The 14,960-nt window shown below is 49.2% G+C and overlaps 1 protein-coding gene across 2 annotated transcripts in view; it reads right to left on the reverse strand.

The window, feature by feature from the left end:
* Window positions 1–1,671: 1,671 nt before the first annotated feature.
* The window catches only part of Sarm1 (sterile alpha and TIR motif containing 1), a 25,468-nt gene continuing 12,179 nt past the window's right edge, over window positions 1,672–14,960 (reverse strand). Inside the window, exons 6-10 of one of the 2 annotated variants that reach the window (XM_031352563.1) lie at window positions 12,115–12,217; window positions 11,858–12,047; window positions 3,818–3,939; window positions 3,090–3,208; window positions 1,672–2,182 (exon numbers count right to left, since the gene is read on the reverse strand). In XM_031352563.1, coding sequence (XP_031208423.1) covers window positions 2,166–2,182; window positions 3,090–3,208; window positions 3,818–3,939; window positions 11,858–12,047; window positions 12,115–12,217 — 551 coding nt within the window. In that variant the 3' untranslated portion in view covers window positions 1,672–2,165. Of the gene's footprint in view, window positions 2,183–2,215; window positions 3,209–3,817; window positions 3,940–11,857; window positions 12,048–12,114; window positions 12,218–14,960 lie in introns of those variants that run through there. The other variant, XM_031352564.1, reaches the window with a different exon arrangement.

Here is a 14,960-nt window from a genome sequence, read left to right on the forward strand (position 1 = left end):
CCTTCTGGGCCGGAGCTCCTTAATTGCTTGCGGGGTTGGTGCCAGGTATGTTACATCCCTCCAGGCTCCTGAGCTGCTGAGGGGTGAAGGGCTTGTGAGGCTTCATCAGGCCATGGAGACACTTGGGCCCAGGCCCTGGCTGATGGTCGGTCAGGTGATTTGTTCCCTGGCTGACTTCATGGCTACATCAACCCCAGAAGGATCGCCTTTGGTTGCCATTTGGCCCACTCACCCACATAGCTCAGTGTTGAGACACTGAGACCACCTCATGTACAGAGACCCTCCCTTCCTGCTTCTGGGAAGTGAGCAGAAGGGGGAGAGGGGTTGGAAAGACTTGGGCTCAAAGCTGAAAGGCAGAACTGTATCTAATGGGAAGCCACCTTCTTTGATGAAGCTATCTCTTCCCGCCCAAACTGCAAGCTAGTTTCCCGTCTGGAAACCGTGCAGGTGAAAGAGATGTATCCTAGGGAAAACTAAAGCCCACTGAACTGCACCAGGGCCCATCTGGCTTCCACACTCCTGCCTCACTGTCCCTCTGGAGATAGAAAAGTCTAAGAAGAGGCTTTGCACTGATCCCAGTGCGCCAAGGGGCACTGGGGAAGGAAAGGGTCCATTCTGGCAGCATGTGACCTAGAGTAAACCTGCAAAAGACTGGACCAGCATTCCCCTAAAACTGTCTGCAAGGACCTAACTGGATGCGTTAGGAAGCACAGTCGTTGGATGCTCTGAGATCCCTCCAGTGCCATACATCCCAGGATGAGATCCTCAGTGAAGGGATGAATGAATTGTGGCTGGATCTTTAGCCTCTTAATGCCCCTAAGCAGTTTGTAGTTCCCTGGAGATGGGTGGGTGCTGAAAAATAGGGGTCTTCCCGACTGAGCCCCAATCTGGGGGCAGCAGCTATATCTCAGCTAGGCAGAAACCCTGGACCCATAGACCATGTGAGTGTGGGCTGCTTGAAGGGCTACTGAAGAGCCTGTCTCAAGATCATTGTGGTCAGTTATGCTTAGCAGAAGTTGAGGCCCTGTGTCACCACAGAGAGTACTGTCTGGCTAGAGAAGGCTTGACACTTTTGTGACCCTGGCTGGGACATAAGGCTGTGCTCTGGTTCCCCAGGAAGACAACAGGGGACAAGTCAACAGAAGGCCAGACAGTGGAGGTAGTAGTGACCTGTGCCCCAAACAAAAGCCAGAAACTTCTTGAGTACTGCCCATGGGGACCTCGGGAGAATGTGGGACTGAAGACAGAACATTTCCCTAGGGGGAACTCATATACTGTATTGTCATTGAATTTGTCATTGAGGGCACCGTTCCATCTGCCTCACCTCAGAATAGAATGTGGGGTTGTCACTGGTGACTGCAGATAGTCACAGCCAGAGGCCAGCCATGACCCATGGAAAATGAACAGTGGGAGGAAGGTATCCCCAGGCCTGGAGACATTTCTCTGATAATGTGGACTGAGGGCAAGTAACTTGGCCAGCCCCAGGAGAGGTGTGACCCCATGGCCTCCAGGAGACAGAAGCAGGGTGGTGCCAGCTTACTCTAAGCTTGAGCCTGGCAAGACCAGCTTTCTTTTCTTTTCTTTTCTTTTCTTTTCTTTTCTTTTCTTTTTTCTTTTTTCTTTTTTTCCCGAGACAGGGTTTCTCTGTGTAGCCCTGGCTGTCCTGGAACTCACTCTGTAGACCAGGCTGGCCTCTGGCCTCAAACTCAGAAATCTGCCTGCCTCTGCCTCCCAAGTGCTGGGATTAAAGTCGTGCGCCACCACCACCAGGCAAGACCAGCTTTCTTGCCTTCCTTGTCCAGTGGCGGGAGGGACATGGGACAATCCTACTCAGTTATTTCTGTATGCCCCAGGCTTTGCCTTTTAGCCAAGACCCGCCCTGCACTGCCCAGCTCTTTGTGGCCGGGGAGAGGCAGCTACGCAGCGTGGACCACACAGCCTCTTCGATGAGTCTCAGGAGAACAGATCTGGGCACTGCAGTGCTGGATGCCAGGATTAAAGCAGGATCCTGAGGCTGCCACCAGTGACCCGGGGACCTGGTCCCATCACTCAACCACTAGGCTCTGTAAAACTGGAGAGGCAGGACTGGAAAAGTCTGTTGCCATGATTGGGGACCAGGGTAGGAGTGTTTGGAACATGGCTGGATTGGTGAGGGCTCTCTTGTATCAGCTCACCTGGGAATCTAAAAAAAAAAAAAATACAGAGGCCCAAGCACTTCTTAGATGGCCTGCTCTGAATTTTCACAAGATTCCCAATGGATTTGACACACTTCCATGGGAGAAACTGCCCCAGGAATCGGCCCGTGCCTGTGGATGGCTTGCCTTTTTCCCATGGTGCAGGTTCTGCTCAGGCTACTGGTGGTGTTGGGGCTTCCCTGAGCAGGTAGGTGGGTGAGGAGCTGGGAAAGGCAAACGGAGCAGGCTAGGCAAGAGCCTTAGGCACTCACAGAGGTTTGGGCGAGGGTGGGCTCTTATGGTCTCCTTGTACAAGCAAGGGGCGCCTTCTTGCACCAGGAAGGACAACAAGGCCAGGCAGAGGGCAGTTCAGCTGCACCCGACTCCCAGAGTGCCAGAGGAGGCTACCTAAAGGAAGTCTAGAAGGGGTACCAGGTAGTTATAGAGCAAAGGCCATGAGGCAGGAAGAAGCCAGATGAGCCAGGGGCCAGGCACAATGTGAGTAGATAGCCTTTGGGGGAGTCTCAGCCCCAGCTTCCTCCTGAGCACAGGTTTGGGGATCCAAGCATTGTGTGGACCCTTGTGGGAGGCTGGCAACCTCACCCTACTCAAGCTGGCTGCTCTTAGGTCAGGAGAGAGGAAAATGTCCTTCCCCTGTCTTGGGTGTCCAGAACTAAGTGGGGACACGGTTCTGCACGGGAGCTGGGACCTGATGGCAGGGCCTGACACAGGAGTGTCCTCTCATCTAACCTGTGCCTGGCATCTCTGGGTGCCAGCAGGGAAAGCCATGGCCTGAGAACAGTCTGGTTTGCCTCAGCCAGGGTGGTGTCTAGAGGAGCTATTCCTTTAAGGGTAGGGACATGATGAATCGGGGTCACAGCAGGGTGTGGGAACTGGGGACAGGTTAAGGCAGACCCATTGGCGTGGCTCCCTCCAAACTGGTATCAGAGCCGGCAGAGGAGTCCTGAGAGGGGCGGCCCTGTAGGAAGCGGATGATCTTCTCGATGGTGGCCTCCTGGTACTCATGGGACCATCTGTGCACACAGAGGACAGAATGGGTCAGAGGGAGGGTAGAGGCATTGTGAGCTAGGGCCATTTGCTTCACCCAGGAGCTTCTGGTGGTCTGGGTGACACCCCCCCCACAATACACCCTCCAACACACAACACACATGCATATTCCCCACACACCACACACACACCTCCCCACACAGGCCACACACACATACACCTCAAGCACATACTACCCACACATGCACACACCACCCACACATGCACACCCCCACACCACACACATATATGCCACACACAACACACACACACCTTCTCACACATGCCACACACACACATATACCACATACACTAACATGTATAACACAAGTACACTATACATATACCCCCCAACACACACATACCACACACACATGTACACCCCCACACATACATGTACACCCCCCACACATACATGTATACCCCCACACACACAAGTACACCTCCACCACACACACATCCATGCATGCACCCACACACACACATGCATGCACACACATGCATGCACACACACCCATGCATGCACGCACACACACACACACACACACACTCACACCCCACTTCCTCCTTAACTTCCCCTAGAGCTTGAGGCTTACTTGATGCCGTTGAAGGTAAGTACTGCCTGCATGTCCTCAGGCAGTGCCTGAGGCTCAGGCCACTCGAAGCCATCAATGATGGGCACAATGTTCTTGCCACAGCTTAAAGCAGTCACAATCTCCTGGAGAAAGAAGAAAGAGAAACTGTTTGTGTTTTATTGTGAATAAGCCCTGCAAACGCCCATGCCTTGGCCATCCATGCCTTGGATGCTGTGTCCTCAGTACTACTGGGAAACGGCAGAGACTTCAGCAAGTGGGAACTAATTGGATAAAGGAAGTAATGCGGGGGTGCGGGGGTGTGGAGGTGGGAAGAGGGTTATCCCTTGAAAAGTACGGCAGAACCCTTCCCTTTCCTACTCTGTGCCTCTTGGCATCCATGAATGTTCTGCTTCACAGCAGGACTCAAGGCAACAGGGCCAGTGACCACGGACCAAAAACCTCAGAACCATGGGCCAAAGAAAATCTTCCTCCCTTTTGATGTTCTTGGGTGTTTTTTCACATGGTGGGTATCTGATTAACACAAGACCTCTATCCCACACAGCGGCCCTGGGACCAGGCAGATATGAGAGGACCCTTAGCCTGACACTGAGTGGGGGGGCAAGACACTGGTTTAAGGATTTACCCTGACTTCTCTCAGCTTTCACAGTATATAAACCTTTAGTCTTTATCCTAGGACAGGCAGGCTAGAGCGCCTAAACCTACTGGAGTCCCCTGAGTGTGCTTTTACTATTGCAAGGATCCTAGCCAGAGGTTCGACAGGGAGAAGTGGCCTAAAGAATTTCTTGTGGGCGTTGGGGACCAGAAAGGCCAACCACAGCCCAAGGCTTAGGACTTTGGAGGCCCGTCTACTTTTTAGGAGGGGCTGCAGAATGAGTTCAGTCCCGGTGGCGACAGTTTCATTAGTCTGGCTGTCTAAAGCCTCCACAAGATCCTCCACAAGCAATGAAGTCTGAAGAGCTTTCAGGGTGGTACATAGACCAGAGAGGTGGAGCCCAGGCAAGTGGTGCCCAGAGAGCATCAAAGCTCTACCACTATGCCCCTCTTCCTTATACCATCTCGGAGATATATTTGTTTGTTTGCCTGTCTGTCTGCTCTGCTCGTCTGTCTGGTGTAGGGGATGGGGAAGGGAAACAGCCAGAGAAGTGAAGCTGCTCAAACCATTTGGAGCCCAGAAAACCGTAAGACCAAGATGTTGAACACTGAGCTATTTACACTGTTGGGTTTTTGGTTTTGCTTTGGTTGTGAGAGGTTCTTCTCACTAAAAGAAAGAACGTAACTTGTGTCTTGTTTTACAGGAGCCCTCAATTGAGGACTCTAAAGAGATGTTGGATGTTTTCAAAGAGATTGGACTTTAAATTTTGATTTTTCTTTTTTTAGGCAGTGGTATTTTAAAAGTTGGAATGTATTTTATATTGTGATGTCGATATTAATAAGATCTTGGAGATAAACAAGAAAAGCTATGGTTTAATAGTGATGTGCTACTATGTCAAGTTGTCAAGAGGTAAGTAGTCCTAGCTAGTTTTTTTGTTAACTTGACACAAGTTAGAGTCGTCTGGGAAAATGAACCTTATCTAAGGAAATGTGTCAGTCAGATTGGCTGTAGGCAGGTCTGCAGGGCATTTTTTGACTAATGATTGATCTGGAAAGGCTCAGACCACCGGAGGCAGTGCCACCCTTGGGCAGGTGGTCCTGGGTGGTATAGGACTGCAGGCAGCAGTAAGCAGCATTCTTCCATGGTCTCTGCTTCTGTTCCTGCCTCGGTTTCCCCTGATGTGGACCTGTAAGCAAGTAAACCCTTCCCTTCACTAATTGCATTTGGGCATAGGACATATGTCCCAGCAACAGACAGGAAATAATAACAGATGCCACCACCACCCCTGTTAATACAAGGTCTCTGTTCTAGTTAGGATTTCTGTTGCTGTGAAGAGACACCATGACCACAGCAACTCTTATTTTAAAAAGAACATTTAAGTGGGGCTTGCTTACAGGTTTAGAGGTTTAGTCCATTATCATTTTGGCGGGAAGCATGGAAGTGTGTAGGCAGACATGGCGCTAGAGGAGCTGAGAGTTCTACAAGCAGATCAGGCAGCAGCAGGAGACAGTGTGCCACATTGGGCATACTTTTAGCATATGAGACTTGAAAGCCCGCCCCCACAGTGACACACTTCCTCCAACAAGGCCACACCTACTCCAACAAGGCCACACCTCCTAATAGTGCCACTCCCTATGGACCAAGCATTCCAACTCGGGAGTCTATGGGAGCCATTTCTATTCAAACCACGACAGTCTCTCGCTGGCCTGGAAGTCACCAGTACACTAGGCTGGCCAGTGAGCCTCAGGGACCAATGTGTGAAAAAAATCTGACATCTCATTTCTGGACTTGACATGGCTCTTAGAATAAAGTTTTATGTCCTTAATGTGACCCACAAGGCCCTGTACAGGAAGCCACAGCCCACTCTCAAACTCCACTCCTGCGCTGTCCTCTTAGTCAAAGCTTGCAGCTCCTTCCATTTTCTGTCTCTCTCCCTGCACAGGACCTTTGCACATGCTGTGTGCTCTGCCTAGAACATGGTACCTTGCTCTTTCACCTATATCCACTCATGGTTTTGGTCTGAGCTCAATCAGTACTTCCCAAAGGAGCCCGCCTTCACATCTGTGATCAAGTCAGATCTCCTATGCAAATTCCCACAGGCTCTGCTGCTCGTGAACAGTGGGCAGGGCTCATGCCTGTTTTTCATATTTCCTATCATCTCTCACAAAGCCCTGTTCATAGTCAGCCCTTCTTAAACGCTGACTGGACAGGTGAATGAATGCACCAATACACACAGCAGTCGGGGGCGGCACTCTGAAATAAAAAGATCCAGGTTCACATTGATTATGAATGCTTAATTTTGATTGTTGGCTTTATTGGGTTAAAAAATACTCAGAGGCCCAGTGAGATGCCTCCGCTGGTAAAGGTGTGTTTGCCACAGAGCTTGTCACCCTGAGTTCAGTCCCTATCATAGTGGAAGGAAAGAAGTGATTCTTTGTGGGTTGTTCCCCAACTTCCACATTGTGCTATCGTACCTATACTCATACACACAGAGACACACACAGAGAGAGACACACAGACACACACACAGACACAGAGGGAGACACACAGAGATGCACACACAGAGACACAGAGAAACACACAGATACACACATAGAGAGATACACAGAAAGACACACACAGAGATGCACACACAAATAAACCAACTAACCTAAGCCATTGGGGAGGTACATACTCTTGGGTATGTCTGAGGATGTTTGCAGTGGGAAGTAGTTGAAGGGGGGCAAACTGCCCTGAATGTGGCTGGCACGGGTCCACGGGCTGGGGTCCTAGACTTAATATAAGGGCAGGGGGAGAAGAAATCTGGTTGAATGGCAACCTCCCTATTCCTCCCCCATCCAGAGATGAGCACTAGCCCCTTCCTCCTGCTACTGACAGGAACTGATCTTGCCTTTCGACTTTCACAGCCATGGTGCATGTAGACCCGGCATCATGAGCCACAATAAACCTTTCCTTCCTCAAGTTTCTTTTTGTCCAGTATTTGGTTACAACCTTGGGAAAAGTAAGGAACATGCAGAATCTCTGACACCTTAGGTCACCTCTGTGACCTAAGACAAAAATAATGGGCTTTCAAAGTCTGTTTTCTAATATGTAGAATGGGGTTAATGACAGTTAATGATCTTACCGGATTGCTGTGTGGAATAATGGCAACATTTCACAGTCAGTGATTACAGCGGGATTTAGCACTTAAAAACTGTGTATATTTAAGGAGCAGTTCAGTGGGGTGTGGCAGCTCAGGACTGTAACTTAGAACAAGAGAAGACTAAAGTGAGGAAGTTTGTGATTAGGGGCTAGCCCGGGCTATGCACAGCTATACCCTATCTCCAAAAAAGAAAAAATATAATTAAAAAAATAAGGAACTAATGGGCTCCTTTCCTCTAAAGCACAGAGGACAATGCTGCCCCACAGGCTATTCTTCTGGGGACACTACTCACTGTGAATGTTGACATGGTAAGCACTTACCGAATGGGTTTTGTCTTCCAAGGGGAACCCCAGGGATGGGACTTTTTAAAGTGCAGTTCACTTGTGGGTTTGTATATTGATTAGCCATTAAATGTGGCTTCCGGAAAGGGAGTATGAAAACCAGAGACAATTAGGCACTGCAAACAACCAAAAAGGATGACGAGTTTTTGGGACAAAATCCAAGGAGCAAGCCATACCAACCACTTGCCTGGATGATCCTTCCTCACCAGGCCCAGGGCTGGAACCTGGGAAGAGAATGTATGTGCTTTTCACCCAGACTGGTCTCCCGGAGCCTTGTCATCTTACAGATAACGGGAAGAAATGCCAAAGAGCAGGAGGTGTTGCTCCCCAAGTCCCTGAACCATGTGGCCCCAGAGGGCTCCAGACTAAGCCTTCAGAGTCCAAGCCCATCCCGGGCTATGTCAGCTAAGCCCTGCTGCCTCTGCACAGCTCCCAGACCTGCCACTTATTGGGGAGAGTTTTGGATATTTGTTCCACCCAGAGTTAGCCAGAAGCAGAGACAATGCAATTGGTCCCTATCCAGGCTTACAGCTCGGTCAATAAAGAGATAAAGTCACAGCCTAGCTCAGTGGTAGAGTGCCTGGCTACTAAGCCAACCCAGCAGATGCATATCAGCATCACACCTCTTCTATTTACTCATTGGTCCAATTATTTCACTAACCCTTCCAAAGTCTGTTCCATGTGCAGTGTTAGGCCCCAGGGATATGGCGCAAGCACAGCAGGTCTGAACTGGCTGGACACTCATAAACAATTCCCATCACCCCAGAAGGTTGCCTGTCACCTACTCAGCATCTTCAGTCACATTCTTGGCAGGCATCTTCCTTCCTATGTGTCCTCCAGGAACCAGGCTCCAGATTCAGCCTCTCAGGCTCAGCCCTCTTTCCCACTGCCAATCTGGATGGTACTCCGTGTTCATCCTCATACTCACTACCCTAGCACCTCCCCTTGTAGAGTGGCTAAAATTGTTTTTCAGCTTGACTGGATCTAGTGTTACCTAGGAGACAAGCCTCTGGGCACATCTGTGAGGGACTATGTAGATGAGGTTAACCCCAGTCATGCTTATGGTGAGGGATTATCAAGGTTGGTGTCTGTGTTAGGGTTTTACTGCTGTGAACAGACACCATGACCAAGGCAACTCTTGTAAGGACAACATTTCATTGGGGCTGGCTTACAGGTTCAGAGGTGCAGTCCATTATGATCAAGGTGAGAACATGGCAGCATCCAGGCAGGCATGGGGCAGGATGAACTGAGAGTTCTACATCTTCATCTGAAGGCTGCTAGCAGAATACTCACTTCTAGGTAGCTAGAACTAGGGTATTAAAGGCCACTTCCACAGTGACACTCCTACTCCAACAAGGCCACCCCTTCCAGTAGTGCCACTCCTTGGGCCAAGCATACACAGACCATGACAGTGGGCTAACTGAAGCAGGAGGATTGATCCTAAGAGTGGGTGGCACCATTCCCTAAGCTTAATCTCAGACTACCCAAAAAGGAGGTTGACCAAGAAGCAGAATTAGTCACGCTCTGCCTCCTGACTACAGATGGAACGTGACCAGCTGCCTCAAGCTCCTACTGCCGTGCCTGCCTTCCACACTATGATGGAGCATGATACTCGCCTGCAGACTAAAATGCACCCCGCTGTCATTAACTCGCTTCTGTCAGGATCTTACCACAGCAACAAGCCAAGAAACTACCACACCTAACATGGACTCTTTGCCTCCTAGGGTGTTGTGAGCAGGTTTTACCTCACCTATATAACACTTTTTTCCCAACATTTGTGTGTGTGTGTGTGTGTTGAGGGATGGTCTTGTGCACTGTGTATTTAGATGCTGATTGCTGTGCCCAGGGATCTGGCTACAGTCCAGATGTTGGCACTGTCATGATATTTGGAGCATCTCCTATCTCAAAGATGTGGAAACATCACCTCTGATTGGTTAATAAAGAGCTCATTCAGCCTATGGCTGGGCAGAAGAGAATAGGGTGGGACTTCCAGTCTCATTGAGGGGTGGTAGGGGTCACAGGCAAAAAGAGAGAGGAGAAGAAAAGAGACTGACCAGGAGGAGAAGGGGCAGGAGGACTGGCCATGAGGTCTCATCGAGGGAGCAGCCATGAGCACACACATGGGCCAGAGTGAGCCAGGGTGGGACTCAGATGTAGGTAAAGGACCAAGTGGCTGGGATGTAGCCAGGCATAGGGGGTTAGAATAGATGAGTCCAGCACAATCCCTGCAGCTTCTTAATATATTTATTAGGTCTCTGTTTATTTGGGAGCTAAAATGGCTAAAGCAGGCAAAGAAACACCCTGTGGTTACTTGGGGGAAAAAAATCCAAGAATTACATCTTCCCACCCTGTGTGTGTGTGTGTGTGTGTGTGTGTGTGTGTGTGTATACACATGTGCACACATGCAACAGCACATGTATGGAGGTCTGAAGGCAACTATACAAAAGCCAGTTCTCTCCTTCCACCACGTAAGATCCAGGACTCAAACTCGGATTGCTAGGCTTGGCAGCTGGTGCCTTCACCTGACTGGTCTCCCTCCCTTAGACATTCTACTCTGGCTCCAGAGTTCTCACCTAGCAAGTGGGATCCTGGTGAATGTGTAATAATTAGCTCTCCACAGGGAGTAAAACCAACCAACCCAACCTCCCAAACAAAACAAAACAAAACAAAAGCTCCACGTCATAATGCTTGCCAATTTCTTTGGTGTAAACACTCTCACCGTGGCTAGTTTCAAGCCACCAACATGACGCCCCTGGATGCGAAGTTCTCTCCACTACCTCTCAGGTCCACTGAATCCCTAACACTCTCTCAGTTCTGTCAGGGACCATGATACAGGTCCCAGGAAAGAGCATGGGCTTTAAAGTCAGACAGATTTCAAACCCCAGCCTGTCTGATCCCCACACTACAAGCATGCTGCACCTCAGCCTGAACTCAGGTCATCAAGTCTGAGACACCATTTTATTATTATTATTATTTTTTATTTATTTTATGTGTATGAGTACATTGTAGCTGTATAGATGGTTGTGAGCTATCATGTGTGTGACTGCTGGGAATTGAACTCAGGACCTCTGCTGGCCCTGCTCGCTCCAGCCAGCTAGCTCTGGCCTCACCTGCTAGCTCTGGCCCTGCTGGCTGTGCCCCACTCGGCCTGGCGTAATTCACTGTAGCTGTTTTCAGATGCACCAGAAAAGGGCGTCAGATCTCATTACAGGTGGTTGTGAGCCACCATGTGGTTGCTGGGATCCAAACTCAAGACCTTTGGAAGAGCAGTCAGTGCTCTTACCCACTGAGCCATCTCGCCAGCCCACCATTTTTTTTTTAAACTGTGCATATATGTCTGTGTGTGAATGTTTGCAGGTAACTTCAGAGACCAGAAGAGGGTATTGGATCGCCTAGAAAGGAAGTTACAGAAGGCTGTGCACAGCCTGATGCTGGTGCTTGGAGCTCCAGTCCTCTGTTAAGAGCAGTGCGTGCTTTTAACCACCAAGCCATCTCTCCAGCCCCTAACTAGCATTCTCAGATTTCTCAAGCTCCGTCTCTTCCATGAAGCCTACCCTGGTCATCCCAGCCCTGGCTTCGTGCTTATATTAGTCATTGTGGGCAATATTTTACAAATTTTTTTTTCAGTTTTTAATTTTAATTTTATTTTATTGAGATAGGGTCTCACTGTATAGCCCAGCTGGCTTCAAACTCAGAGTTCCATCTCTGCCTCCCAAGTGCTGGAATCAAAGGTGTGCACCACAGCCAGCTCAAGTGTTGTTTTTTTTCCATGCATTTTTATCCCTCCCTGACCTCACTGTACAACCCTATGGATAAGACAGGTCAGTCATTTCTACTTTGTAGATGAGAAAACTGAGCTGGGAATTTGATCGTGGCTGAGTGTGTAGACGACAAGGGATGCGGGAAAGCCCCAAATCTTCCACCCCAGGCCCTATTTCAGCACAGAGGCCCAGGCCAGCACCTACCTTGTGCACCCAGTCCTTGCAGTCATGGTCCTGCATGCACTTATCCAGCGCCCCAGCAGACAGCACCAGTACAAAGTTTCGAGCCGCCATGACACTCTGGATGAGCTTGTCCTCGAATTTGCCCGCCTCCAGCTTCTCCACATCGATGAAGACGCTGAAGCCGTGAAGCTGCAGGTGCACCTTCAGGAGGCTGCAGGGGATAGCGTCAACACGTTGGCCGGGCCCCAAACCCCAGCCGCCTGTGCGCCCCTTCTCACCTGGCCAGCTGGGAACCCGAGTTCCTCCGATAGCTGATAAAGACGTCTGGGGTGTCTCCACTGGGCTTGCCTCCAGTACAGGGCAGCGGGGAATGTAGCATTTCTGGAAAGAGACACGGAGGTGAGGGTGGCCGTTCCCCACTACTTATCACCGGGTCCATCATCTTAGAGATTTGGTCCCTGTCTACTCAAATTTCTCGGGCAAAGTGACTTGATTCAGAAAAGGTTGTTATCTCTCAGCGAGCCCTGGGCAGGAAGGGTCTGAGCTTCAGGGACACTAACATGAATCTCTAGCCTTCCCTTCCTTCTGAACTGCAGACTAGTTTAGCTAGTTGCCCACAAGCACTCCAAACTGAGCCTACGTTAAGCCCCTCCTCCTGGTCCTTCTTCCTCGTTCCTACTGGAAACCCAGGCTTCTGCCTCAGCTCCTGCCTAACATTTCAGTGGGTAGATGCTGGTACTCCTCAGTTTATAGTAGTGTCCTGAGACACCCACAGTGGCTCTAAACTGCTGCTAGGGAAAGGTATCCACACCTCCTAGATGTCCTAACTTAGCCTAGCCTACCTCACAGGGGTCCCAGAACAGCTACATTAGTCTGCAGCTAAGCAAAAGCATCCAATACAAAGCACAAGTCACAAAAATCTAGTTTTCTGAACACTGTGATGAAAGCGAAAGTGTAGCTGTGCTTCACATTACCACGAAGGGGAAAAGCTGCAGACTAGGCACACAGGCGTGCCATCCCAGCACTGGGAGGTGGGGGCAGAAAGTTCACAAGTTCAAGGTTAGTCTCGGCTATACAGCAAGTTTAAGACCAGACTGAACTATACAAGACCCACGCACACCCACTCACTCACACATACACACACACACACACACACACACACACACACACACACACACACACACGAGAGAGAGAGAGAGAGAGAGAGAGAGAGAGAGAGAGAGAGAGAGAGAGAGAGAGAGAGAGAGAGAGAGAGATTATAAGTCAAGACACTGTCGGCAGGTATCACCTAATCCACTAAACTTGTCCTGGATTAAGCTAGCTGCCAACCTCAGCACTCGGGCTACGGCAGTAACAAGCCAGAGCAAACTCTGCCTGGTGGAGAGTACAGTACTTGGCACCAGGCTCCTCGCTCTGTATATTCTCCCTCCCACCCACTCAACGTCTGGGACACCAGTCTGCGCAAAGTGACTTGCTTCAGAAAGGGTTGTTACCTCTCAGCAAGCCCCAGGCAGGAAGGATGAGCTCCTCCAAGCCATTTTGTATTATCCACCCTATCCCATGTGCCACATCATCAGGGGGAGCTTCCTAAAATCACTGTCTGAGCATGTCATTGCCCCTATGTTAGAAAAACTGTGTGGGCCAGTAAGATGGCTTGGTAGGAGCTGGAGAGATGGCTCAGCGGGTAAGAGCACTGACTGCTCTTCCAGAGGTCCTGAGTTCAAATCCCAGCAACCACATGGTAGCTCACAACCACCGGTAATGAGATCTGATGCTCTCTTCTGGTGTGTCTGAAGACAGCTACACTGTACTTATGTATACTTATGAATAATTAAAGAAAAAAGGAAAAAAAAAAGATGGCTCGGTGGGTAAAGGCACTTTTTGTCTTAAAAGAAAAAAAAAGATCATGTAGTTGGTGGTAGCACACAATTCAAGTGCAGTACTGGGAGACAGGCAAGGTCTCTGTGAGTTTGAGGTCAGCCTTGATCTGTTTTAGTGAGTTTCAGGACAGAGGGGCTGTGTAGTGAGACCCTGTCTCAAAACAAACAAACAAATAAACAAACAAAAACCCAGTGACAAGCAATAGTGGAAGAAGACACCCCAACATTGATCTTTGACCATGAACACACATGCAGACATACAAAGGAACTACACACATACAAAATAACAAAACAAAACAGCAGGCTGTGGTGGCGCACGCCTTTAATCCCAGCACTTGCGAGGCAGAGGCAGGTGGATCTTTGAGTTCAAGGCCAGCCTGGTCTACAGAGTGAGTTCCAGGACAGCCAGGGCTACACAGAAAAACCCTGTCTTGAAAAAACAAAAAGATTTCATGGTCCTTTATTTCCCAGAGTACCAATTATTTTTGCCTTAGAATCTTGTTTTAAAAATAGAAAGAAGGAAAGGAAGAGAAAAAGAAAAGAAGAAAGAAAGAGAAAGAAATTTTAGCCGGATGAGATGGCACACACCTTTAGCCTCCGCTCTTGGGAGACAGGCAAGTGGATCTCTGAAGTTCAAGGCCAGCCTGCTCCAGAGCTACGGAGAGAGATTCTCTCTCAAAAATGAATGAAGACAAAGCAAAGAAAGAGCAGCAACCATAGGAGTTACATACAGAAGCCACAGCTTTCCTTAAAACAGGAGACAGTCTCTGGCGCCATGGAGGTGCGTGTGTAGTATATTCTTGCCTAGTGGATGGATAAAATGAAATGGACCCATCTTCTAATAATATCCATAATTAACTCCCACACACATTTGTCTGTTTAGGATGCAGAAAAAAAAATTGACTCAAATCCCAGTTGTCGTTTAATGGCTTTTATAACCTTGGGGAATGTATTCAGATTATTTTGTTTTCATTTTATTAGCTCTAAAATTAAAACCTATGATGGAAACATTCAGTTACAAGCTTTTCAAAACACCTCAAGATGGACACTGCCATGTTTAAATCCCAGCACTCAGGAGGTAGAGGCAGGTGGATTGCTGTGAGTTCGAGGCCAGCCTGGCCTACAAATCGAGTTCCAGGACAGACACAGAGAAACCCTGTCTTAAAAAAAAAATAAACAGCCGGGCAGTGGTGGTGCACACCTTTAATCCCAGCACTTGGGAGGCAGAGGCAGGTGGATTTCTG

The sequence above is a fragment of the Mastomys coucha genome, unplaced genomic scaffold (genome assembly GCF_008632895.1).
Source record: "Mastomys coucha isolate ucsf_1 unplaced genomic scaffold, UCSF_Mcou_1 pScaffold5, whole genome shotgun sequence".
Classification (NCBI taxonomy): domain Eukaryota; kingdom Metazoa; phylum Chordata; class Mammalia; order Rodentia; family Muridae; genus Mastomys; species Mastomys coucha.